This window comes from Mauremys reevesii, linkage group 3 (genome assembly GCF_016161935.1).
Source record: "Mauremys reevesii isolate NIE-2019 linkage group 3, ASM1616193v1, whole genome shotgun sequence".
NCBI classification, from domain to species: domain Eukaryota; kingdom Metazoa; phylum Chordata; order Testudines; family Geoemydidae; genus Mauremys; species Mauremys reevesii.
The window spans coordinates 2,949,925-2,976,660 of record NC_052625.1 but is presented as its reverse complement, the minus strand read 5'-3'; the positions used below and the strand labels follow the sequence as shown (position 1 = coordinate 2,976,660).

Below are 26,736 nucleotides of genomic sequence, written 5' to 3'. Positions count from 1 at the left end.
ATCGTGCTCTGTGAATTTTTACTCCAAGTTGAGCGCACTATCGGGTAAATTTGTAGGCCCAATTATCACAACATCCCTTGCAGAGCTCTCCTGTGTGTTTGGGGCTCACCCCAACCAAGGAGGGGTCCTGTCGCCACCTGCCCTGTGATGCTGGGGGCCTTCATGCTCTTTTGCTGTGGGCACCAGGAGCCGGCCCACAAGCACAAAGGTCTCACCTGAGCTTCCACCAGCCTCGTTACTCCTGGCAGAGTGACCCCAAGAACCCTTCTGGTCCCCAGTCTCCCGAAGTCCCTCTCCCCCAAGTTCTTAACTACCAGACACTTGGACTTTGCCACCGCTGAAGGACTGAAACCTGCCCCCAGCTATCAGCTCATTTTGGCACGGACGCTCTGTGCTGTTTGCGCACCAGAGACCTGCAGGGGCTAAAAACAAACAAGGTTGATTTAATGGGAAAGGCCCCGATTGGAAGGTGAAATAGGGAAAGCAAACACACGCACGACCCACAGAAAATAAACATAGAGGCCACTGCAGGTTTCACGCTTCTATATTAGCTCAATTCCCTTTTCTGAGGTAAGGGGTTTCCTGGACAGTTCCCATGTGTACCCCCATCATAGCGGGGATCCAGCATTTCCCGGGCAGCAGCCCTCCCGGCTGTGAGGTGTGTTTGAAATTGTAGTTCAGGTTATGAGCACAGTTTTTATATCCTTAAAGACATAGATTCATAACCACTATCGGCCTACGTATCTCATAATGACCAGCAAGTTATGAACATTACAAGGTTTCAAAAAAGTCCTGACTTGCCATATTTTATACACAGTCACGTTGTATATGACCAGTTGCTTCAATTGCTCATTCTGGGGGTTCAGACCTGCTGTTCTCCCCTTGGGGTGTCTGGACCCTGGTTGTCACACCTCTGTAATCACACCCAGCTGTGCTCCATGCTCTTCCGAGGCCCGTCTTCGTTACTGATGCTGTTTGTGTTGCGGCAGTCCCTAGGCTCAGGGCCCAGTGTCCGGGTGTGTCCAGACATGTCACAGGAAGCCGGTTGCTGCTGCAGAGCTCGCAGACTGGCTTTGTGATAAGACCCAACAGGTGGATGAAACGGGGATGGCTGAGGGAGTGGTGAAAGGAGCCTTTTTGCTGTAAAAGACCCCCCCACCCCCCGTGGGGCCATTAGCAGACAGATGGTGCCTCCTTTCCCCCCAGGAGCCAGCTAGTGACTCCAGCAGTGGGGACAGGAGCAGACAAAGCAGGAGCCTCTGGACGGTCCGGGCAAAAGGGCTGAGATTTCTCCGACTCTCTCCGCCCTGTGCTGGAGGGCTGTGTGAGGGAGGGCTGGGGCACGGCGTCACACCACTCTGCTCCTCCTCTCCGGTCCTTGCTCCCTTCCATTTCTTTCCATTTAGCTGATCCCCTGCTAACTAAACCCACCTAACATGTCATCCGCTGCCATCCCATTGGTCTCTCTGCCTGTGGGTGCTACCGCTCCCCCCTCCTTCCCCCGTGTCTGTGTGGTCTATTTACACAATCGTGCTTCATTGTTCCCTTGCACACCCGTCTGTCTCCATCTGTTGTCTCCTGTCTTATACTTGGCCTGTAAGCGCCTTAGGGCAGGAGCTGTCTCTTTGTCCTGTGTTTGTACAGCACCTAGCGCAATGTGGCCCTGGTCCATGATGGGCTGCTAGATGCTACCGTAATACACCTAATAAATAACAGTAACGGTGGGTAGCAGTCTCAGGGTGCCGCCTGCATAGCCACCCTCTTCTCTTTGTGCTTTCTGACTTGCCTCGTGCACCCCAGTGCCTGGAGTAGATGCCCTGTTCCTGTCTGCCAAGCAGCCTCCTCCCCAAACAGCTCTGGGCGTGTTCTGTCACGTCCCAGGAGAGCTGGCAGAGCTCTGGGCTGAGGAGTGTCTGTGTCTGCAAAGCAGGATCCAGCCATTTTCCGGTGTAATGGTTCTTCTTCGAGTTATTGCTCATGTCCATTCGGCTTACGTGTATGTGTGCTCGCCACATTGCCCCAGTGCTGGAAGACTTCCCCTCAGCAGTATCCGTAGGGGACCGGCTCCAGTGCCCCCTTGAATGGACGTGAGCAACACATCTCGAAGAACACCAGTTACGGAAAAGGTACCTCTCTTTTCCTCCCACTCTGGGCTGCTTGCTGGATGGGGGCTCCCTATTGTGCCAGTTCTTTCTGTGCAGCCTTTCTTGGGTGCCCATGCTCTGCGTGTGTCTTTCCTCCCAGTGTTTGCCAGAGCCCGGGCAGCTGCTCCCTGCATTATCTTCTTTGATGAACTGGATTCCTTGGCACCCAACCGGGGACGGAGCGGAGACTCGGGCGGAGTTATGGACAGGTGAGTGCTTGCTGCGCCCTTTTCTTTCTGGCAGCTACATTAGGATTCTGAGTGATTTGCTACACGCATGGCAGGGCCGGGCACACGCAGCTTTGGGGGAGACTCTCACCCTTTGCCTCCCTGCTCCTCCCAGTCCTCTCCTTCGCTGCAGTGGGCTTGATACCTGCTTTCACACGTGGGGCGTTGTCATTGTCTGCTACTGATTGTAGTAAGTCCTGAGTAAGCCTCCGGCTGAGATCAGGCCCTCCTAGTGCTGGGCATGGGGCAAACACTTATTAAAATGCCAGAGCCCTCTCCAAACTTACAGCCTGGAATAGCTTCCTGCCTGCCATGGGCTTCTCTGCCCCGCTCAGTCAGGATCCGCATTCAGGCTGCTGTGCAGACGTGTATGAAGACACAGGCCTGCCCACAAGGAGCCCTCGCTGCTGAGCTCATAACCCATGTCTTGTTTCTTTCCCTCTGTCGGCTGGGAAGCGCTTCAGGGCCGGGAGTGCCGTGTGAAGCGCCGCACGCCTTTCACATGTCAGCAGAATCTCGCAGCAGGGCAAGCGCAGGCCTGACGGCAAGTTCCTGCAGCCCAGCGGGGTGCAGCCGGAGGCCTGTAGGTGGGATTTGGGGGGAGCACGTGCCTCTGCCGGTGAATGTGTGCCAGGCTCAGCTGAGCACAGTGAGGGGTAACGTGAAGCGTTATGAAGCTGTGGCTGTGCTTGGCTGAGCCTGACAAGGCAGCCACAGGCTTGAGGGTAGCTTCTCGTGTCTGTGGGCCTAGGAATAGAGTATAGACACAGCAGGGTATCCAGAGGCCTGACGCTGCAGTGTCTGCCACTCACAGCCCGCCTGAGTCCCTGTGGGGTGCACGTGGTCTGACTGCCAGCGGTGCCTTGCGGGTGAGCTCGTTACGCAGAGTACACTGCGGGGCAGGTTCCTAGATCCCAAGTCCAGAAGGATGCATTGTGATCGGCTAGTCTGACCTCTTGTGTAGCCCAGGCCAGACGACCTGCCCCAGAGCAATTCCTGGGGCAGAGCTTTTAGAAACACATCCAGTCTTGGTTTAAAAATTGTCAGTGATGGAGAATCCAGCACAGGCCCTGGGTAAGTTGTTCCAATGGTTAATTACACTCACTGTTAAATGTGCGCCTTATTTCCAGTCTGGATTTGTCCAGCTTCCAGCCACTGGATCATGTTCTACCTTTGTCTCCTAGACTGAAGAGCCCATTGTTAAATATTCCTTCCCAATGTAGGTACTTATAGACTGTCCTCAAGTCACCTCTTAACCTTCTCTTTAAACTAAATAGATGGAGCTCCTTGGGTCTGTCACTCTAGGGCAGGTTTTCTAACCCTTTAATCATCCTCGTGGCTCTTCTCTGACCCCTCTCCAGTGTATCAACATCTCTCTTGAATTTTGGAAAGCAGACCTGGCTGCAGGAGTCCAGTAGCAGGCACACCAGTGCCCAGTGCAGAGGTGAAATAACCTCTCTGCTCCCACTTGAGATGCCCCTGTTTATACATGCAGGGATCACATTCGCTCTTTTGGTCACAGTGTCGCACTGTGTTCGGCTGATTATCCTCCACAACCCCCAAATCTTTTTCAGTCACTGCTTCCCAGGATCGAGCTCCCCATCCTGTAAGCGGGGCCTGCCCTCTTTGTTCCCAGATGTACACATTTACATTTAGCCAATTTAAAATATATATTGTTTGCTTGCTCCCAGTTTACCGAGTGATCCAGATCGCTCTGTATCAGTGATCTGTCCTCTTCATTACTTACCACTCCTCCAATTTCTGTGTTTGCAAACTTTATCAGTGATGATTTTATGTTTTCTTCCAGGTCATGGATAAAAATGTTAAATAGCCTAGGGCCAAGAACCAATCCCTGCGGGACCCCAATGGAAACAGACCCATTTGATAACGATTCCCTATTTACAATTACATTGTGAGACCTATCAGGTAGCCAGCTTTTAATCCATGTAAGGTGTGCCATGGCAATTGTATATCATTCTAGCTTGTTAATCAAAATGTTCTGTAGTACAAGTGAAACCCCTTACAGAAATCTAAGTATATTACATCAACATTATTATCTTTATCAAACTTATAATCTCATCAAAAACAGATATCAAGTTAGTTTGACAGGATCTATTTTCCATAAAGCCATGTTGATTGGCATGAATTCTCTTACCCTTCTTTAATTCTTTATTAATTGAATCCCGTATCAGCCGCTCTACTGTCTTGGCCAAGATCGATGTCAGACCGACAGGACTATAATTACCCAGGTCATCGTGTTTACCCTTTTTAAATATTGGCACAACATTTGCTCTTTTCCAGGTCTGAGCTGTGATTAGCAAACGTCTCTGTAGGGAACATGATCCACAGATATGTGTGTCTGTCTGTCTGTCTATATATGGTCCCTGTCACCAGAGCATTGGAGCACTTCACAGACATTAGTGTGTGTATCCTCGCCACATGCCAGGGGGCAGGGCAGCGTTGGAACGGAGGCTCAGCGAGATTAAGGGGCTTGCCTGAGATCACACAGAGTCTGGCAGAGATGGGAACTTGCTTTAGCCACAAGGCCGTTTGTGTTCTTGCCCCAGGGTAGGGTTCCTGGCCTGTGTCCATGTGGTGCCCTGTTAGAGAGGCCTGTGGATCTCAAGGGCTGGGGTGGGGAGGGGTGCTTTTCAGGGGTGGATGTGCAGGCGTGCTGTGGGTGGCACGGTCTCGCGGACTGGGGACTGGATGGGTCCTGTGACCAGCTCTGCTAGTGACCTGCTGGGTGAGCCAAGATGCTCCACACACTCCCTCTAGCACTTGGTCTTGTCTGTTTAGTTTATAAGCTTCTTGGGGCAGTGACTGTCCCTTACGGTGTGTCTCCACCGTGCCCGGTACAGTGGGGCCCTGCTCTGAGCTGGGGCTTGTGGGTGCTCCAGTGATAACAATACTGCTAAGTGTCTATGGATCTGGGATTGGGGTTGTTCACAGCTTGAGGTGGGTTTAGCAGTAACTCCAGAGTATCCGTCCCTTTGTCGTTCCTCTCTTGCCCTTGGCAGAGTTGTCTCCCAGCTGCTAGCAGAACTTGATGGACTTCATTCCACCAGAGACGTATTTGTGATCGGCGCCACCAACAGACCTGACCTGCTGGACCCAGCACTGCTCCGGCCTGGCAGGTAACTGCTCGCTGCTCTGGGCTTGCTTGCACGCATGGCTACTGTTCTTGGCCATATGTGGGGAGAGGCTCCTCGGACAGTGCCTTGACCTCTGGGCCCACGGGGCGAGTGGCTGTCGGGGGAGCCGTTCCCTGGGCGATGCCTCGGCCTCCGGGCCAATGGGGCAAGTGGCTCTCGGGCTTCAAAGGGATCAAGTTGTGCCCAGTGCAGCCTGCGTCACCATGTTACCTTATCACTGTGCTCCCCCCGCCCCTTTCCCCCCGTGGTACGGTACGTTCGCTCGTCCCTCGTACACTGCAAGCTGTTCTGGGCTGGGCCCGTCTCTGCCTATGTTTGTGTGCAGGACCCAGCACGACACACGCGGTGCTGATCGGGGGCTTTGAACGCTACCGCAGTGGAGACCATGGGGCGATGGATTTCCTGTTGCCCTCCAGCCTCTTTACTCCAGTCTGGCAGCATACTGGGAGCAGAAACAGCCCTGGGCATTAGCCCTGGGCATTAGCCCTGGTGTATGGGGCTTCCCAGCCTCCGCAGAGCTCCTGCAAAGGGTCTGTGCTGGCCTCTCGCAGGGCACGAGCTGGAGGAGGGGCGAGGCGGGGCTGAAACGTGGATTCTGGCTACCCGGGCTGGCCATCAGCCAGTGGGAGCCATTGCAACCAGAGCATAAGCTAGAGCAGCCCTTGTGCTCCTCTGATTTACACTGGGGTGGGACAGGCTGAGAACTGGGTGACGTGAGGCCACCTCTGTCTACCCAGTCCCCAGGCTCAGCGTGCGAGTGGAGCCTGGTAACACTGGTGCCAGGAGCTGCTGACTGCCCTGGTGGTGGGGGGCAGGGCTGTTGTGCTGACGCTGGGAACACGTGGCTTGGCTGTTGAAGCAGGTTCATCTCGATCTGGCCTTGACTGGCTCTTTCCCTCCACTGCCAGGTTTGACAAGCTGGTCTATGTCGGCATGAATGAGGACCGGGAGTCTCAGCTGCGAGTGCTGAGTGCCATCACCAGGAAGTGAGTGTTTGCCCAGCACCAAGCAAGCCGCTTGCATACCTGGCTGTGTATGTGCTGGGCGGGGGGGCGGCTAAGCGTGGCTGGGTGGGGGGCGGGGGTGGCTAAGCACGGCCGGGGGGCGGGGATGGCTGGCAGAGTTGAAGGCAGTTCTGAGGTGCCCAGTCATGGTGCCCAGAGCTCTGCGGGCTGCTCCCTAGCTTGGAGCTGGAGCATACAGGAGAGAAGGAAGGACCTGGGCAGGGAAGCCCGGCGACTGGGGGCAGGAGCAGAGCTGTACCGGGCTCCATCCAGACCTAGATGAGCCCACACCACCTCTTCAGCTCCGGGCTCGCCCTTCACACCCACAGCCCCCTCCTGGGCTGCCAGAGACGCGGAGAGCTGTAACAGGCCTGCGTCTGCACACCAGGGGCCAGATCCTCAGCAGGGGAGTTAACCGCTGCTTTGCTGAAGCCAGTGTCGCTTGACACCAGCGAGGAGCTGGCCCTGAGCGACTGATTCCACATTGCCCTGCACTATGGAGGAAGTGGTGCCAGAGGTCCCGTTGTGACCTGGCAGTGTTTTACCCTGCTGAGCACAGGGATAAGTGACTGCCCGCGCTGCAGGGCGCCAGGGAATCTGGGCAGGGGGTCTCCCATCGCTCTCCCGGGGATTTTCCATGGTGTGGAGCTATGCTTTAACCAGTCTGGAGGTGTTTTAGTTTCCCCATCTGGCTTGCAGACAATCACTGCTGTTTCTTCCCGCTCAGGCCAGGCATATCCTGGTTGGAGAAGCTAATGTGCATTGCTGAAATCTGCTGTCTGGCCGGCCCCATCTGCCAGAGCCCTTCCTGTTAGGGGAGACCGAACCCCTGGGGTGTGTGGTTTGCACAGGAATTTTTTACATTGAGACCACTTTGATGTAGATAGTTACGGAAGTTCTCCTCTGGGAGGAGTTTGCAGCCGGGAGCCAGACCTGCAGAGGCCTGGTCTTCCCTGATTGACAGGTCTGAATTGCCTTTGAATCTGTCCTGCGGGAGTGAGACTCCACTTGTGACGCGGGCCAGCTGTGTTCTTGTAGGAGGGAAATGAATGAGCAGGTCAATCAAGTGGTGGAGCCTGTGATTATGGAGAACCTAGTGCAGAGCCCAGGGGGGCTGCGCAGGGAGGAGCTAACCTGGGGATCCGAGTCCCCCTGCCCACATCCCTCTGGCTGGAGTCAGTCTCCAGCTGTGTGTGGCTCTGATTGCTGGGCATCTCCCCTCCTGGCAGGTTCAAACTGGACCCTTCAGTGAGTTTCAGCAGTGTCCTGGATCAGTGCCCTGCCCAGCTGACGGGAGCAGATCTGTACGCGCTCTGCGCAGACGCCATGATGTGTGCCGTCAAACGGAAGGTGGATTGGATTGAGGAAGGTAGGAGCCCAGCCCCTTCCTCTTGTGTGCTGTGCAGCCATTGGGCGGGGAGTAATGCAGAACAAATCATGCCAGGCAGACACGGGGGCTTCCCCTGATAGGCTTTCAGGGCAGCGAACTGTGTCTGGGGTTTTAGTGAAGCATTTGATACAGTGTCTTGTGAAATCTTCCCTCATTAGTTCACACTGGCTTGGACTTGACTCGGCTGGGGGCTGGGACAAAGGGGAACGCCAAGTGGCCAAGCCAAGTCGGGACGAAGCTCCTCCGGGGGTTACCATGGGGATCCGGACGGGCTAGGTCGGGTCTTGTTCACCAGTGATCTGGGCATTTTGTGGACATTCACAAACTGGGAGACTTGCACACCCAGGCAGATGGAAGCAATGGAGAGGCAGCATTGTCCATTGGTTAGAGCAGTGGCCTGGGAGCTAGGAACCCCCCTCTCCAAAGCCTAGCTCAGTCACGGGGCTCTCTGAGGCTCCGCCCAGTGGGGTCCGTCCGCATGGGTCAGCCTGCAGGATGGGCTTGGGTATGTCTCTGCACGGCGCTCCCCAGCTGCAGAATAGGGGCGTGAGCCTGGCTTCCCTCTCCGGGTTGGGCCCCTCAGCTCGCTGTCTAATTCCCCAGTATTAAAAAGGGGCCGAGCGAGGCAAAATAAACCGAGTCAGACTTAACAAATGCTCCGTCCAGGGCCGAGTGAGCCACATGTCAGCCAGTGGGGAGAGCCCCGGGAACCAGCCTTCCTGCCCGGCCGGAGCCGGGGTCACGAACAGCGACTGAAAGGGGACTGGTCAATGGCTGCGTTTGGTCACCAACCTTGTCTCGCTCCAGCCACCCTCTCTCTTGTGCCTGTGCCTTAAGCCAGGTAAACAGACATTATATAAACGGGCTTGACCTGGACTCTGCTCCGCCATGCTGGCCGTCAGCCACTTCCACCCGGGTTGTTTGTTCCCCTGCTCTCGGCACAAGGCAGCTGCATAGCGATGGGCTTGGCACCAGGCTCTGAGAACAGTCCCACCAGGGCTCGTTCCGTCTGAGCCGAGCAGGGTGCCTCACGGCCCGAAAGTGACCGAGGGCTGGTGGGGTTGGCACAGGAGGGGAGAGTGTGAGCACCGAGTACACGCAGCTTGGCCCAGCGACTCCCTGGAACCCCGAAATGCCTGCAGGCATGCCTGCTGCTGGAGCGCGGAGGTCTCCTCTGCTCGCTGTCGTCGCCCCTCTTTATTCTGCTCACCAGCTGCTCTGCAGCTTCTCTCTGGGGAAAGGATTGGCTGGGGAGAAAGGCATGAGCTATCCCCTCCAGTCGCTGGCAGGCAGGCAGCTCCCATGTGCATGAGGCAGAGCGGGGTTCAGAGGTTTGCCAGCCCACAGTCACCAGGCAGGCCCCCAAAGTCCTGGGATTTAAGAAGAGAACAGACTGGGGGTTCTCTTTTGTTTCTGATTTCGGAGCTCTTAGGTGGCACCCGGGCCACAGTTTCAAGCTTATCTCCGCAACCATGATAGTTAGAAATTTCATTACAAAACCGAGCGCTGAGAATCGCCCGTAATCACACAGTTCCAGAGTATGGGGCTAAAGAACATTCTCCACTGCGAGATGTGGCAGGGTGCCCTTCCCCCTCTGGGGAGCGGGCGGGGAGGTGTTCTCCAGGCCCAGCCGTTCTGCCCGAATTGAGTTCACGCCTCTGCCTTCCCACAAGGCAAGTTCTTATTTGCCTAGGCTTGGGCAGCTTTTGTGAAGCCATGATTCTGAATGTGAGAGAATGTCAGAGGAAGGCCTGGAGGGGGCTGGAGGCAGGTGGGCAGGGTGAAGTGAGGGGGGAGGGATAGCTCAGTGGTTTGAGCATTGGCCTGCTAAACCCAGGGTTGTGAGTTCAATCCTTGAGGGGGCCACTTGGGATCTGGGGCAAAATCAGTACTTGGTCCTGCTAGTGAAGGCCAGGGGGCTGGACTCAATGACCTTTCAGGGTCCCTTCCAGTTCTAGGAGATTGGATATCTCCATTATTATTATTATTATAGCCTCACGTGGCTGTTTAACAGCTTGTGCAGAGTCTAGAGTGGGGGCTGTCAGGTCTTGCCTGGCCGGGAGCAGATTCCTGGGCTGGGGGTGGGGGAGACCAGCTCCCTGTGCCATCTGCATTCAGGTGCCTGTGTGATTCTTTCCCCAGGGCTGGACACAGAGAGTTCCGCTCTAGTTCTGACCATGGAGGATTTTGGACAAGCTGCCACAAGGCTGCAGCCGTCGGTTTCGGAGCAGGAGCTGCTCAAATACAGAGTGATCCAGCGGAAGTTTGCTGCCTGCTAGCCTGCAGTGAGAAGGGAAGGGAAGGAGCACACAAAGCCCTAATACGGAGAAGGCCAAGAGGATTTGGGACAGGCGTGTGGGCTGGAGAAGTGGAGAGGGGGAGGTGTCATCACCTGCTGACTCCTGGCCAGCCCTGGCCCCCCGTTCATGGATGGGGCACAGCATTTAGCCATGGCTCTGAGGCTGTCGGCAGCACAGCTGGGGTTCCTGCTCCTCCTCCTCGGTCCCAGGCCCACTCCTCCAACCTCACAGCCTGGCCCTCACCCCTACAGCCACATCCTGCCCCGTAATCTAGTGTGAGAGGAAGGGGCCTTGAGCTGAGTTGTGGATCTCAAGGGAAAGGAGTGCGACGAAAGCCCCTGTGAGACCCTGCACTAGTCATGGATTGTCCCATGATCCCGTGCCCTCCCCCTGGAGTAGGCAGAGATCCTGAGCTCAGGGGTGGATTGTCTCCCAGGAGTGAAAAATCCTCCCCTCTCCCACAGCCTCCCTGGGATCTGAGGAAATTAGCAGACGCCTTCTGCTCAGGATCAGCAGGAAATGGCTTTGCTACTGCTGGGCTGGGGGCTGTGTTCCATGCTCCCTTCTAGGGCTCCTCCCGCTCTCCAGGAACCGCAGCAGCTGCTTCTCCCGGGCTGTGTGCCATGGTGCAGCAGGGGGGGATCGGTCCCTGGGCGCTGGCACTGACCTGAGATCGGCGTTGGAGAGAAACGGGGCTTGGTCTGTTTCACTAAAGCCAGTGAGAGATTGGGGAGCACCAAGGACCTGTGGAGCTGTATCTCTGGCAGTCGCTGCAGCTGGGGGGCGCAGCGGGGCCCTGTCCCAGCTGGGGTGGCAGGGGGTGTATGGGGGGAGCCCATGAGAGCGGGACAGTTCGGGGAGGAAGGGCTGTCGGTGCGGGTTTGTGTCAGAATTGCACTGTTTCAGGCAGATGCGGTTGTTTCTCCAAAGCTGTCATGGCGCTGTGCACGCAGCTGGGGGCTCTGGGCCTAGGCCTTGCACTGTTCTCCTGGCAGGAGGGGGATTCACACCCACAGCTCCTCTCCCCGAGTACAGGGCCAGCCTAAAACCTGGCACAACTGAAGGGTGGTCTCGTGCTGGCCCTCGGCATGGAGGGGAATCTCATCCCGAATGAGAGAGAACTTCCTTCTGGAGCTTTAGCCATGGGTGGTGGGAGGGTCCCCTGCTGCTTTCCCTTCTGGCACATGCACTACAGGCAGGGATGGTGCTTCCGATCACTCAGGCAGACACGAACAAGACAGGAGGGGGAGCCAGAGCAGCAGGGAGGAAGCGGGGGTCCCCTGAGACGTTTTTGCAGGGTTTCTGAACCCCCCTCACCAGCTCCCAGCACACGGGCATGGGCACTACACAGGGAAGAGGCATGGAGCACCTGCAGTGTGTGAGGACACTGCCAGCTGCACAGGCAGATACTGCACGGGCTGTAAATACTGTACAGGGGCTTTCTAAATAAAGTGGCAATTTCTGGTCTAGTTCTCAGCTGTGTCTGGGCATTTATTGCCCCCTCTGCAGTTCCCGGCTTCAGCTGGGGTCAGGCGTTCACTGAGAGCTGCGAGAGGGCGTTACGCTCTGAGCACCCAGAGGGGCGTGTTGACACACCGTGCACGCGGGTTGCAAAAAGCAGACTGCACTCCTGCCAAGCCCTGCTCGGTGTCATTGTACCCACTCACCAGCGTCTGTTGTGGGGCTGGCAGGGGCAGAGTGAGCCTGGCAGGGAGTTTGGGTCTAGGCACAGGCAGCTGTGCCCAGCAGGGCAGGGCCTGCACAGGCTGCCGTGTGGCTGGCTCTCTGAGGAGAAGGGCACCGTGGTGCAGTAAGTCTTGTTCAGTGACATTGGCTTCAGCTTTTCTTTCTCATCATCTGGCCCCAGCTTCCCCTCCCAGGGGAATCTCAGCAGCCCCTCCTCAGCAGTGCCAATTTCTAGCAGCAGTTCTATTAGCATGAAGCCCCTCAGCCTGGGGCCGGCCTGGCGGTCTCCCCCTTGGAGATCCTGACACCCCGGGGAGGGACTTGAGCCTGCTGTAGCAGCAGAGGTGCCTTTTTCTAGCCACCAATGGACACTTACCCTCCCCTGCTGCTGGGCGAGCAATGGGCAGCCGCTGCAGTGAGCCCGGGCACACTGATAGGGGGCAGGGAGAGGAGGTGCAGGGTAGGATGGAGCCCAGGAGCTGGCCTGAGGCCGCCAGATGGGCACCAGTGCTGGCCCAGGCCCTGAAGCTGCCCTGCTTGGGGCTGGCTGTGTTGCCCCGTCCCTTTAGGGATTAGGCTGCCATCTCCCCTCTGGGGTCAGTGATACCTGCCGCTAGCAGCCGCCTCTCCTTGCCAGCCCCTGTGAGCACCACCTCGGTGTCCTCGCTGCCCTTTTCAGCAGCAGTGCCCAGGGGCTGACCCAGCCCAGCCCTGCCCTGCCAAGCGCCCCCCGCTCCCCGTTGGCCTACCCCTCCCTCGCTCTCCCCACACCCACTTCGCTGGGCTGACTGGTGACAACGCCTGAAGGAAGCTAACTCGGCCAGGAGCCTGGGGCTGGACAGCAGCCACCTTCCCCAGCCAGGTCACGCCCTGCACTGGGAGGGAGGCGGGTACTAGCTGTTGGCAGGCAAGACTAGACCCCCCCCCGCCCCCACAAGCCTTGAGCAACCACACCAACTAGCCGGGGTTTTCCCTGCTCCGAGTCTTGTGCCACCTGCTTTTCTATCTCGACTCCGTTCCCCGCCCTCAGCTAGCACCTGGTTCAGGCTCACGCTGCTGCTACGGTGCAGCCGGCTGCACCATGCCGACTGCTGCAGCCTCCCCTTCCTGGGCAGACCCCCCCCCGCCCCCAAATCTGCAGCAATGGCCATGCAGAATGGCCCAGCGGCTGTAGCATGCAGTTGGACACAGGCTCTGCTCCGGCCCTGTCACTCATCCATACCAAGGCCACAGTGGCACTGCAGAGAGAGCCCCATGACCGGCACCAGCAGAATCCTGCTCGCACCAACTCCAGCCTCCTCTGAGCTTTTCATGCCCAGCCCGTCCGCCGAACAAACACACAGGACCACATGCACTGGTAACTCCATGAGCCTTGTTTCACTTTCCTCGCAACAGCCTTCTGGAGAGCCCTCGACAGCCCTGAGATTCGGACCAACGCCCCCCACCCCGGTGCAGCCTGACAAATGCGAGAAGCAGAGAGGGACAAGCAGCAGCAGTACGGGCCAGTCTAACCAGCCCCCGAGCCTTGCTCAGGCCTCACAGGCACTTCCTGGGGCCTTCCCCTGAAGCGTCCGGCTGGTGGAGAGTCCCAGCGGCCGCCCAAGCAGAGCCGTTCAGAGAGGAAGATGGAGAAGCGTTCCATCCACGCGGCCGGGGGCGCAGTCCGACCAGCAACGCCAGGGAGCCCCCGGCAGCGCCTCAGCCTGTCTTCTTCACCACGTGGATGAAGTAGCAGGGGGTGTAGGCCTGGCCGGGCTGGTAGGGCTGGAAGTCGCCCAGGACGCTGTGCTGGCACTGACCCTGGAAGGCGTTCTTCAGCAGCTCCGTGAAGGCCTCCAGGCGGTGAGGGTAGTAGGAGAGACGGAATTTGCTGGAACACAGGAGAGAGACCGCACTGAGGGGCTGGGGCAGGCGCCTGCGGGGGGCTCCGGGATGTGTCAGCCTGAGCCTGCCGTGCACGGGGGAGTTGGGCTAGCAGGGATGCAGCTACGCCACTCAGGGCTGGTGCTTCTCTTCAGCCTGCAGGAGCCCCCAGCGGGGCAAAGCAGGACAGGCCCCTGCTGCGTGCGCCCTGTGCCCAGACACCTCGTGTGCACGTGGATCGGGGCCCACAAGCCACAGGTGACTGTGCCAGCCAGCACATACCTCAGTTCCGGGGCTTCCTCTGGCCCCTGGGCCGGGACCTGCAGGGTGTAGTCCAGGGTCACCATATGGGCTTTGTTGTTCACTAGCAGCACGGATGTGGTGATGTCCTTCGTCAGGTCACTCTGGGAGGGGCACAAGGCCAAGAGCTTTTGTTACACGGGACGGGAGGAGGTATCGGCCCCCAGGTCGGTGGAGGAAGGCTAACGCCACCCCAGCATGCTCGTTCTGGGAATTCTGGGATGGAGCCTGCCTGCCTGGAGCGGTGGTGATGCTCCAATCCCAACCCCCAATGCAGCCTGCTCTCCTGGTGTGGTCTGCACAACACCCACCGACGCCTCCGGCCGTGGCTACACCCGAGGGCACATAGGCAGCTGCTGCACTCTCCTTCCACAGCCTCTAGCTGGCCCTGCTTCCGCCTCAGCCCTGCAGCCTCTCCTCCGCTCTGTCCTCACCTGTGACTCCAGTCGGATCAGACTCCCTCATTACCTCCCTAAGCCCTGTCCGCCATCAGCCAGAGCTGCTCCCTCCCACCAGGCCAGCTGCGAGGGTTCACGCCACCAGGGCACCGGAGCCCACGGGCATGGCCGGGGGCTGCCAGAGCGGACGTGTGGGGTGGCGAGAGACCTCTATCCCCACATCACTGAGTGCCAGTCAGCCCTGCCCCTATCCCTCCATGGGACACAACAAACAGAGCAGCCCCCGACCCCCAGTGACCTCCCCCTCCACCGGGCAGGCCTGGAGGGCAGTGACCTTGTAGTAGATGTTCTTGCCAGGTGGGGCACAGCCCGTGGCCAGGATGTAGTCGTAGTTGCGATGGTCGATGACCATGAGGCCGCCCGGTCGCACCATGCTCGCAATGTTCCTAAGGGCCAGTTGATGGTCGCTCTGATCACCTAGGTGAAGGGGCGGGATTCAGCTACCCCCCTGCAATGCACCAGAGCCCATTCCCCACCCCGGCTGCCCGTGGCCCCTCGGCAGCTCGCTCTGTCCTGCAGTGGCGCCGACAGAGAGCAGTGGACATGGTAGGGTCTCCGGGGCCCTGCGTGCCTCAGCTAAGCTAGTCCGCCTCCCCGAGAGCCCCACTTCCTGGCTGGGCCTAGGAGGGCCCTGGCACAGCCCAACGTGGCCATCCCGGAACGCCCTAGCGAAAGAGGCCCCTGGAGCAGGAACAGCCAGCAGACCAGTGCCCTTGGGGCAGGGAGGGGGGCTAGGGTATACGGGGCAGCTGGCGCTCACTGCCCACATAGGGCCGCTGCAGCACAAAGTTAGAGCAGCCCCAGAATCCAAGATGCTCCTAGGTGGTGCCGAGCAACCTTCTCTTCTCCCCCTCGTTCCTGCACCACACGGGGAGTCGGGACCTTGGTCGCATTCTGGACACAGACTGAGCATGGGCTGGGAGATCGAATCCTGCTGCCATCCCAGCGTGGGATTGAGCCCGTCTCAGCAACCCCCCTGCAGCAGTAAATGGGCGGGCGGGCCCACCTCGCCTGGCCGCCGCAGAGGCCTGGTGCTTCGGAGATGAGAGCCCTGCGCGCGCACCTGCCCCTGGCCCTCAGTGCTCTGGCGGCAGGGCTGGTCCCCGGAAGCAGCCTCTGTTCACCAGGCTCACCTTTGAAATCTGGCAGATGTGCAAAGGAGTTTCCCAGGCAGATGACAGCATCAAACCCGTCTCCCGGCTTCTGCAGGTCCTTGTCCAGGGTGAGCCAGTTGGCCTCCTCAATGACTGCACCACACGAGAGCTGGTTACACACACACACACACACACACAAAGGCCTTGCCTTCCCTGGGCTGGGGGACCTTCCCTCCCGCACACAGATCCCCACTGATCCTGCCTCAGAAACAGGGGGTGGGGGGGGGCAGTACCCATTGCCACTGCAGCCCAGAAAGCACCCGTCCCCCCATACACCGCTGAACAGCTCGGGCTCATGGCCAAAGGCAACAGCCGCAGCACCCAGACCCTCACTACCCTGGGGAGGTGGGACGGGGCATTTCAAAGCCAGCCAGGAGCAGCGAATGCTGCATGTGCGAGGGAGGAGAACGGGGTGTGATATCGAAACGTCTTGCTCAGTGACGTCCAGGGAAGAGGCGCACGCAGCATGTTACACTTGCTGATGATCCTACGCCAGGGAAATGTCCCAGAGAGACGGGGCACCGGGAGGGCGCTCGGTCTGGCAATGCAGCCTACAGCACTTGGGGACTGGACGTTGATCCCCTCGGGGCGGGGGAAGCCTGGCAGAGCCGGCAGCAGACTAGTCAGGCGTTTCAAGGCCGGGATGAGCAGCAGCAGGAGTCCAGGACATTCTGGGCTCCCGCTAGAGGTATCACCCCTACCCCGCCCTCCCCGTGCCAGGAGGACGCTGTTCTCCTGACCATCCCCAAGGGTGCTCATTGCCAGCCAGAGACAAACCAGGAAGGGCTCAGAGCCCGAGCAGCTCATTTCCGGGGGGGTGTAAGTGTCGCATCGGGATAAAAGACAGGCCGTGGGGCCTCTCACCGCCTGTTCCCCACCCCAAAGCAGTCCAGGGGCAGGGACACTGCCCCAGCGTGCGCCCCAGGGCGCTGTGCCTACCCCACTTGTCAAAGGCCTCTTCCTTCCGCCGGTTCCAGCGCTCCTTCAGGGCGTACTTGAGCATCTTGTCACTGGCGTCAACGCTGGTCACGCTGAACCCGTCCTCCACCAGCATGATGGAGTCCACCCTGCCGAGGGCAGAGAGAGCGTGAGACCCCCGCAGGGCGCAGGGGGAGTCACACAGAGCAGGGTGCCTGTGTGTGCGTGCCAGGGTTGGGGTAGCCCATCAGGCTCCTCTCAGGCCCTGGGGGGCTGAACAGGGGTCTCACATACACAGAGTGGGGGGGGTTCCCCTCTGTCTCAGGGGTTCATACACACATGGGGTGGGGCTGTACAGGGGGTCACACGCAAGGGGGGTTCCACTCACACACAGAATGGAGGCTGTACAGGGTCTCACACACACATGGGGCAGTCCAGGGGTTCCTGCATATGGGGGGGGTTCCCACACACACCATGGGGATGTATGGGGGGGCACACACAGGGATAGGCTGTATCGGGAATCTCACACACACAGGGTAGGGGGAGCTCCTGCAAACACACAGTGGGGGGGAAGGGTCTGGGGTGGGGGTCACCCCTACAGGGTAGGGGGGTTCTCGCACACACACAGGTAGGGGGTCACACACACACAGGTAGGGGGTCACACACATACAGTGATCTCACCCACACCCACGTGGGGCGGAGCCCCACTCTGTACAGGACTCTCACACACAGAGGGATGGGGGGGTCCCACACGGAGGGAGGGCTGGATGAAGGATCTCATTCACGGGGGGGTGTCTCAGACATGGGGCTGCTGTACAGGGATCTCACAGACAGGGGGCTGTACGGGGATGTGACACACAAACACACCCGGGGCGGGGGCTGTACAAGGTGTCACACACAGACACACACACACGGTGGGAGATGTACGGGGATGTGACACACATATGGGGGGGGCTGTACAGGGTGTGACACAGAGACACACAAACATACACGGGGGGGCTGTACGGGAATGTGACACACACGGGGCTACACGGGGATGTGACACATACATAGGGGCTGTACGAGGTGTCACACACAGACACACACATGGAGGGCGCTGTATAGGGTGTGTGACACACACACGGGGGGGGGCTGCACGGGGATGTGACACACACACGGGGGGGGCTGCACGGGGTGTCTCTCACCCCCCCCCCGCGGGTGGGCGGTCCGGGCTCCCTCGCCCCTGCCGCCCCGCCCGGGCAGGCCCCGCGCCCGGCCCGGCCCGGCCGCTCACCCGGTGCCGCAGGCCACGTCGAGCACGGCGCGGCAGCGGTGGCGGCGGAGCAGCGCCAGGAGCCAGCTGCGGTACTCGGCCGTGCGGCCCCGCGTGTCCCCGATGTAGAGCTGCCAGACCCGCGCCGCCCGCCCGTCCGCGTACTGGTCCGGCAGCCCCTCAGCCGCCACCCCCAGCGAGCGCGTCCGGTAGATGCTGTCCACCATCCCGCCGCCTGCCGCGCTCTGCCGCCGGCCCCCGCCTGGGCACCCCCGGCATGCACCGCCCCCGCTCCGCCCCCGGCCTGCACCGCCCCTGCTCCACCCCCGGGCTGCACCGCCCCTGCTCCGCCCCCGCCGGCCCCCGCCTGGGCACCCCCGGCCTGCACCGCCCCCGCTCCGCCCCCGGCCTGCACCGCCCGCCCCGGGCCCGCTCCGCCCCCCGGGCCTGCACCGCCCCTGCTCCGCCCCCGCCTGGGCACCCCCGGCCTGCACCGAGCCCGCTCCGCCCCCGGCCTGCACCGCCCGCCGGGCCCGCGCCGCCCCGGACTGCACCGCCCCGGGCCCGCTCCGCCCCTGCTCCGCCCCGCCGGCCCCCGCCTGGGCACCCCCGGCCGGCACCACCCCCGCTCCGCCCGCTGCAGCCGGGCCTGAGCACCGCTCCGCCCCCAGCCCCAGCCTGCACCGCCCCAGGCCCGGCCCCCTCGCGGCCTCTCGGGCCCGCCCCCGGCCCCGGCCCCCTCTTCGCCCCCAGCCCGCTCCGCCCCCCGCCCCGCCCCCACCCCGGGGAGAGCCTGCGGATAACTGCCCGGAGCCCCCCGCTGGGGTTTCCCTTCGCTCGGGCTGGGCTGGAGGAGCCTCCGCAGGGGCAGCTCCGTTCCCCAGGGGAAGAGAAGCGCCACGTGTCCTGCTCACAGGTGCGGGGTGGCTACTGCTCCCCCCATGTTTAAGTGGTTTCCATCACCCACAGGGGTTTCAGTTTGATTCACGGGCTCTCTGCCCCCCGCTGGTCCCACTTTGGTACCTGCACCCATCAGCTGCGCTCATGATGCGGCGGCGCTAAGGTCTCAGCCTCTCCTGGGCCGAGAGCCACGTGTCTCTCTCCTGGGCAGGTGTCTCCAGCCGGCTGCCTACACTGCGGTGGCCCAGAGGGCCAAACCGGGACAGGCCTGGCCTTCTGCTGTGGCTGTGTGGGGTCGGAGCAGAGCAAGGGCCTGCAGTTACTCTTACTCCTTACCCCACAGCTCTCGCTAAGGATGCGCCTATTCTCCAGCTGGAAGCATTACACAGAAAACCTATTAAAAAACAAGCCCAGAGACCCCACCCACTGCAATAGACTTACCCGACACCACCCCAACTCCAACAAGGGCTCAGATAAGAGTCAGTCCTTCAAACCCCACACGGGTTTTCCCTGGAGTTACAAGTTTACAATAGCCTTAGCTCAGAATGAGCTCCCCCTGGCCAGTTCAGCCTCTCCTTTATCCAGCTTAGGCCTTGGATCTCCAGCGTGGGAGAGCAGATGATCAGCAGACAGCGGCCTCCCTCCTCAGGGCAAGGCTTCAAAGGGCTGGGTGTTTGTATAACTGCAGGGAGAAATTTTCAGCAATTCCCAAGGAAAATCACTGGACACTGTCCCAAAAGTCTCCTTGGCTTGTATGTGTGACCATTCTTGTCTGACACATTGTTCAGTACAGTCCTTTCACGTGCATAACACTTCCCAGGTTTCACATCCCATCTTCTCCCCCTTGAGAGAAGTTACATCCAACCCCAGCCAACCAGAATACACAAGCCGTTAATTTCATACAATGCACTCCAGCCACACAAACTTAATAAGGTCTCCCCAGGATCTGGCAGGAAATTGCCATTGCTATGGCACCAACTACCAGCAACAGACCGTGTTCAGACTCTCACCCATCCCTAGATAAGTCCTGGAGGCTACTCTAACTTGGGCTAGTTTTCTGTGGTCCCCCAGGGGTAGCTGGAGCACAGCACATACCATCCAGACACCCCAAGGGCTGCGGAGGGAGGTTTAGGAGCTGGCTGGGCCAGGTCTATACTCACTGGAGACTCCCCTCCTGCAGCAACCTGTGTGGAAATTGGAGGGAGGAGCACAGGTTGTAGGAAGGAAGAATTTGGAGGTAGCAAAGGAAGACAGTCTGTGTGCAGATGGCTGGAATGCTGGCTGCAGTGCAGATGCAGCATCTCTGTAAATAATTCTCTTAATAAAAAAAAGCCAGTTTAGTTTTTGAAGCATGGAGCCCTTTTGCGTTACTACCCAGCACACAGGACAGGCAACACCACCCCAGTCACCCAGTATGGCAAGCCCCAGCAAGACAACTGCAGGTAGTTTCTGTTGTCTTTGTGATGCTCAAGGAGGGCAGAGGGAATAGGACAGAGCAGAGAACCTGCCTCAGAGTGCGGATTGTAGGCTCCAGATCTTTTTTAACAACATATTCAGCCCTCAGGCTGCAAAGATTAGACACACCTGTACTGAGCTCTTGCACTCAGATAATGGGTTTGTGGAACTCAATGCCACAAGTTATGTATTCACATAAATGTATGTCCTTTGTCAGTTTGTGCGTGTTGCCTTTCAGTTCCAGACTGGCCCTTTGCTCCTGTGTTAGAGACAAGGGGATTCTTGTGTAAAGAGGGTCTGGGAGCTGCTCGTGAGATATGTAGGTACACAGCTTCCCTCTCCTCCCTACCCAGTGCTGCCTCGTTCCACCTCTTCCATCCCTCAAATACTCCTCTTCCATCCCTGCTGCCTCAGATGTCTCCTCATTTCCAGGGAGCCCCACACCTCATGCTTTGGAGACCCATTATGGGTGGCTGGGGGTATTAAACCAGCAGACACTCCTCTGCCAGCAACCTGCTCTGGGCTCTTACAACGTCAAGACTCCCTCCCTATGCTGGCTCTGCTTGTCTCATATTTGCTAATGAGAGAGAGAGAGAGAGAGGAGGAGACACCTCAGAAAGGGAAAGTTCTCACTGCCAGGAGGCCCAGGACTCAGGCTGGACATTTCCTGGGCCTGGTTTGTAACACGCAGGTGAGCCAAGCTGGGACTGTTAGCAGCCACCCGGCCCTGCATGGGGTCCCCTCTCTGCTGAGCTGCTCCAGCTGCTGCTGCAGCATTTACCAGCAAAGTCCAGTCATTCACTGTCAGAATGAAGACAAGTTAATGAACACGGTGCTAGGGGAACACAGGGGTGTGATTTAGACCCGCTAACAGCCGACGGACTGGGGACAAGCAGAGGGGAACACATCGGGGGGAATCATGGTGCTTGAGAGCAGGGAATGTCCCAGATCAATATGGAGGCAAAATAGGGAACCCCACACATCTCTTGGGTTCCTGCTACCGGGCAGGGTGGGGCACAGGGCATGCGGTGCATCCTGGGCCGGGCCACACGCTCTGGCATGACTGCACTTTGCTTTTAGGGGAAGGATTTGGCTCCTTCTAGCTCCCAAAATGCGAGAGTAAAGATGCCTTTTTAAGCAACTGCAATTACGTGATGTGACTCAGATAACACAAAAATGAACCAAGTTCAAAGCAATTGATTCACCAGCTCCAGCCAGACAGGCACCAGCAGCGACTACCTCCAGCGGGCAGGTCTCACTCTGCCAGCACAACTTCCATATGGAGCTGCTGTAGGGGCTGCAAAGGTGGCTTAGCCAGCCCCCGGGAAATACCCCCAGCACAGGGATGGACTAGGGCCAGCACCGACAGCCCTGTTGTGCCCCACTGCCACACAGCTCCCAGCACAGGACACAAAGCTCTCCAGCTATTTGAGGCTGTGGCTCCTGGAGCAATCAACGCCAGGGCTGCATCAGCCCCTGGACCAGCCCACAAGCCCGGTGGTGCAGACTGTAGCTCCAGAGAGACCTGAGGCTGCTCTTGGAGCTCCACACCCCATCCTTCTCAGTGCTGAAAGGGAGACAGTCACTATGGCAGTGGGGTGTGGGGCTGGCTCCCTCTCACCTCTTCAGAAAACCCTATTTACAGGACCCTGCAAGCAGCAGCCAATCAGCTGAGCAGGAAAAAAAACCCTCCAGCCATCATATTTTCTACAACAGTCCTCAGTGAGCTCCTCACTGCTGCCACCCCTGAGAGTTAAGTACAGCAAACAGCAACCCTGCCCTACAACCCCCAGCCTTGCACAGTATCCCAGGAGGTTCCTCTCCACTCAGTGGGATTTTTGTTTCAAACGCTACACAGCAAACACTAAAACCAGGTCTACACTAAAAAGTAAAATCATCCCAACTACAGTGCTCAGGGGTGCAAAAAAATCCACCCCCTTGAACAAAATAGTTAAACCAACCTAATCCCCATGATAGACAGTGCTGGGTTGATGGAAGAATCCTTCCCTTGACCCAGCTACCGACACAGGGTCAGGGAGGAGGGGGGAATGTTTGTCCAGACAGAACACAGCCTTTTCCTAAGAACCAAACTTTTCATCATCAGCTGATCAGCACTTGGTCCCATTTGTTGTTGCAAATGGGAAAATGTGCTTGTCAATAGGAAACTGCTGTTCTGCTCATTCTTCCCCATCCTCCTTTCCTGTTACTTTCAGTTTTCCCTGCTTTTGGGAGTCTCCTTGGTTCTGCTGCATTTCCTTCCCTCCAGCAACTCCCAACCCCGGGCCTGTCTGCTTCTAGGCTATTCACGCTGCCCAAAGGCCCTCCAACTAGGGAAAGGAGTGTTAAACATGCCCTATGCTAACTTGAGAATCCATATTCTCCGACTGCATCCAATGTTCTCATACCCAATCCAACTGAACGCCGAGACCAAGGGTGCTTTCCACTCAGTACGTGCTGCATGATGGACATGTTGGCAAATCACAAGCCAAATCCAACTCTTCTCACTGGAAGGCAGGAAGACATCTATGAACCAGGGTCCTAGGGCCCTGCTGCATGTCAAATTTCCACCATCACTCACTGAGACACTGGAGTTCAAAAAAACAACAAAAAACGCCTCAGAAATGAAATGTTTAACTTTCCATACTTGGAACCAGCTCAGCGGTTCTGGGTGGAACTTGCAGAAATAAAGCTGCTCCCTGATCCATAGCAAGCAGCAGGAAGTGAAAAGGCAGAAAATGAAACTGCCAGGAGTTGCTCCTGCCCCAGCTCAGAGCCGCCCAGACCAGTTTCTCGTCACCAGCCTGGAAAGCTCCTTGTCAATTTCATTCTCTGCCTTCCAGGCAGCCAATCCTATCGGCTGAACAATTCTGTTTTGGTTCTTCTGGAATGGATTTTTTCCCAGAACTCCCTTCCAGTGAAAGATGTCAGGGTTTGGCTTTTTGTCCCAATTTGGGACTTTTTCTCCAAAAATAACATTTTCCATGGGAAGGGATTTCCATTTCTTGGCCAACTGCAGCGAGGTGTGAAGGGCACACAGGTTACTCCCCTGAGATATAGATTAGGGAAGGGCTGGTAAACTTGGCTTTTCCCCTTTAATTTGCCATACTTTGTGTTTACAGCTTGCAGCCAACTCAGACTTGCACTTCAGCGAGTCCCATTCTTGGCACTTTTGGAAGCTTCTGTTTGCACATATCTCCAAGTCGTCCAATTCACATTCTTCATTATGTTGCAGGAGGGGAAGATTTAGCAAGTATCCCACAGTGACCCCACAATCAATTTGCTAGATTAGTGTCAATTCATACACCCAAGAGGAGACTGGGAGTCAGGTTCCTATACACAATGCTACTGTCCGCAGATCTGGAAAGAAGGGGTTTGACTGCAGAAACAGAGGATTCTGGGATACACAACTGCACCTCCTTATCCCCACAATTCAGAGTAGGTGCCCACTTCTGACCTGAAGTTCAGATCTTTGTTCTCTTGGCACCACAACTGCAGCTGCCCAGTGTTTGAGATAAACATGGGGTTAAGGTTAAATTCCAGCTGGGAAGAGAGCGAGAGAGCTGAGATGGGTTAATATACCTAGGAACCAAGACAAACAAACCATTAAACAGATGGAGTTTATTTAAAAATAACGGCAAATAGCACACAAGAGTGAATTCAGCTTGAAACTAGGTGACCATTAACCGGATTCACAGAGGATCACAGGCCACTCTCTACTCCACCACTGAGCCCTCCAACACGAGAGAGCTGGCTATGGAGCCGAAAGGGCCCTAGACATTTAAGATACAACTGCTGGGGAGGCAGGGGAAGAAAAACGAGAGGTTAATAGGAGCACCATAGGGAAGGGCTATCAGCTCCTGCTCTGTCACCACTGGCTGGGTTCTGTAATCCAGCCTAGCCCGGGGAGGACTAGGACGGTACCATCACCCACAAGCCTGTTGAGAACAGTGAGGTGCTGAGCCAAACGGCAAACAGGGCCTGACTGTCCTGTGTTGGGTCAGGTGTAAGAAGAGCCCCTCCACCCTCCCTGCCTTGTGCATGCACCAGCTCCCTGCCATGCCCACACATGGAAACCCTGCCTCTCGGAGCTCTCTCAATGCTGCTGCCGTGTAACAGACGGCTTTGGGTCTCTGTCAAAGGCAGGTTCCCTCTGTCCAGCACAGGGGTTTGTACTGCTTGGGGTTCAGGCTGAAGTCAGCTGGATGCTATCTCTACATCCCTCCCAGGGCAGGCCCAGTTTGCCGCAGTGCTCTTCATAATGAGTCTTAAGATTCCTGTTCATTTGAGAAACTCTCCCGTGCTCCTATTCCTGATGTCCGCATGCAATCTCTGGGCATCTCAACGGCTGCAGTCACTCTGGCTTGGACCTGGGCTTTGTCTCCCCCTCAGTGTTTATGGTCATCGAGCTGCACCTGGCAAGGGTCTGCCCTAGTTGCATCACACTTATTGGCACAAACCCTTACAGAAAGGCTTCGGCTGCAATTACGCAAACAGCTACGTGGACCCAGGAACAACAGCAGCAGAGCAGAACTGATCGATCACCCCTGCTAAGCAACAGTCAGGGAAGTACACTGGACTTCTGTTGTATCTTGGCCAAAGCAGCAAACACTCCACCCACTGCAAAGCACTAGGGGAATCAAACACAGTGTGCAAACAAACCCAGGAGCCTCACCTTGGGCTCACCAGCCCCACCTGGCACTGGGCTCAAGGCCAGACAAGCACCTAGAACACAGGGGTGAGAGGCTTGGGTCAAAAACAAAGCAACAAGCCAGGCTCTGTGGTAGGGCTGGAGTCTCTTGTTAGCATGTTCCAGCAGCAGCTTTACTGAAGGGTTCTTTCTACTGAAGGCCCACAGAGCATTTTCCTGTGATCTCTCTGTGTGGGTGCTGCACTTCGCCATCTCACATCGCCACGGAGTGGGGGGAAGAGTAGAGGGAAGGGCTGCATTGCAGATCTCACTGCTGTGTATGTGCCAGGGCCTGGGGGTCTGTATGGCATATCCAGCCCCTCTCGCTGCACTGGGGAATGATGCTGGTGATCTGGGAGGTGCACCCGTCTCCAAGGAGCCATTTATGCTCAGGACAGGTTCCACTGGGGTTAGCTGCCCTTGTGTTGACAGCCCGCTGGCGTCTTTAACACTGTCACATAATGCCCTGCCTAAGCCTGCTCAGGAAGTCTAACCAGTGCCACTGGCAGCCTTTAGCCCATCTCCCGGAGGGCACTAGCCTCTGCTAGCACTGCCAGAGCTGGAAGCGTTTCTAGCATAGGCAAGACAGGGGCAGCACTGACAGGGGTCGTGCCGCTGGGGCAGCAGCTGTCCCAGTAGATGAGAAGTGGAGGTTGTGGCACTGCAGAGCTCATTACTACCTGAAAAGGGCCAGTAGAACTTCCTGCCAGGTGGCCCCCCTGTGCTAGCCAAATTGTACCTGCAGTGATTCTCGAAGGCCCCTGGGAGGTGGGTTACATTCTGTGGCCCTGGCAGGTTGGGGGGTGGGGGGGGATGCTCTGCCAGCCTGTGGGCGTGTGCTGTTACCTCCTGTACACAATGCAGCATCGCGTATCTCTGGGGTGGGGAGTGAAGCAACTGCTTGGCTCAGGCAAATTAGAAATGCCCACAGAGGAATACGGGAGAGAGAGCTGGGAAGTCCTTCAGGATGAAATGCAGGGAGTAAGAGTCTCTGAATGTACCAGCCCTACTGTACAACCCTCCCCCACTCTCCAGCAAATGGTCTAGCCCAACACAGGCTTCAGCATGAATTTACCCCTCTCCAAACCACCCTAACATTAAAGCTGAGAACTTAAAATGCACCAGAGTCAGGAGAGTCAAGAGCTAAGATCCTGCGCCCCATGGAGCCGGCTCCAGGAGGGTGCCATTATCTAGGAGTTTGCAATGTGATATGGCAACAAACTGGGCAGTGCAATTACAGCTTGCAGAAGAATTGTGTCTCAAGAGCAGGGGCTTTCTGGAAGAAGACACTACATAGAACACAGTGGGCACCTCAAGAGAAGACCAAAAACAGAGGGAATGTGGGAAAAATAAAATGAGGGATTCCTGAGGAAGTGAGTAAACAGCAGTACAAGGCTGCCAGTGTTTGGTCCAGATACATCGGGCGGGGATAAAACTCAGGTGAGGAGGTGGTGGTAAGTGAAGATGCAGAGTGTAGCAGGAAAAGGTTCCTGACAGTGAGATATGAGGCTCAAGGGAAGTGGTGGCAGCTCCATTGCACAGAAATCCTGCTGTGGTGCTTGGGGCCTGAGCCCATCTTGCCCTCTCTAGCTTCTCTTCAGAGGAAAGGGGGAGAAGCCATTCACCTCACGGGGAAGAGGGAAACCCTGAAGTGCAGCTGGTTCAGAGAGCCCCTGGAAGCAGTAGCGTTTCTCTGGGTCTGGATTGATTTGCTGCAGAGTGGCAGGAACTGGCCAAGAGGAGAGGTAGCCAGTCTCCACTGGAAGCCAAGGGAGAAGCAGATGCCTAGCTGGGAGCCTCAATTGCCATTTAGGGGTTGTAATAAGGTGAGCTCTGTTCTGAA

General features: G+C 57.6%; 2 protein-coding genes across 2 annotated transcripts in view; one reads left to right on the top strand and one right to left on the bottom strand.

The window, feature by feature from the left end:
* PEX6 (peroxisomal biogenesis factor 6) overlaps window positions 1-10,695 on the top strand; it is a 28,598-nt gene extending 17,903 nt beyond the window's left edge. Inside the window, exons 14-18 of the mRNA XM_039528970.1 lie at window positions 2,245-2,353; window positions 5,392-5,508; window positions 6,435-6,512; window positions 7,760-7,899; window positions 10,063-10,695. Of these exons, the coding sequence (XP_039384904.1) occupies window positions 2,245-2,353; window positions 5,392-5,508; window positions 6,435-6,512; window positions 7,760-7,899; window positions 10,063-10,199 (581 nt within the window). The 3' untranslated portion in view covers window positions 10,200-10,695. The remainder of the gene's footprint in view (window positions 1-2,244; window positions 2,354-5,391; window positions 5,509-6,434; window positions 6,513-7,759; window positions 7,900-10,062) is intronic.
* A 2,563-nt stretch (window positions 10,696-13,258) lies between these two features.
* On the bottom strand, window positions 13,259-18,111 carry GNMT (glycine N-methyltransferase). Its single transcript, XM_039530203.1, has 6 exons — window positions 17,873-18,111; window positions 16,621-16,748; window positions 15,661-15,774; window positions 14,802-14,944; window positions 14,052-14,173; window positions 13,259-13,776 (listed from the first exon to the last, which is right to left on the bottom strand). The coding sequence occupies exons 1-6, from the start codon at window positions 18,076-18,078 to the stop codon at window positions 13,605-13,607; spliced, it is 885 nt and encodes a 294-aa protein (XP_039386137.1). The 5' UTR covers window positions 18,079-18,111; the 3' UTR covers window positions 13,259-13,604.
* Between the last annotated feature and the right edge of the window lie 8,625 nt (window positions 18,112-26,736).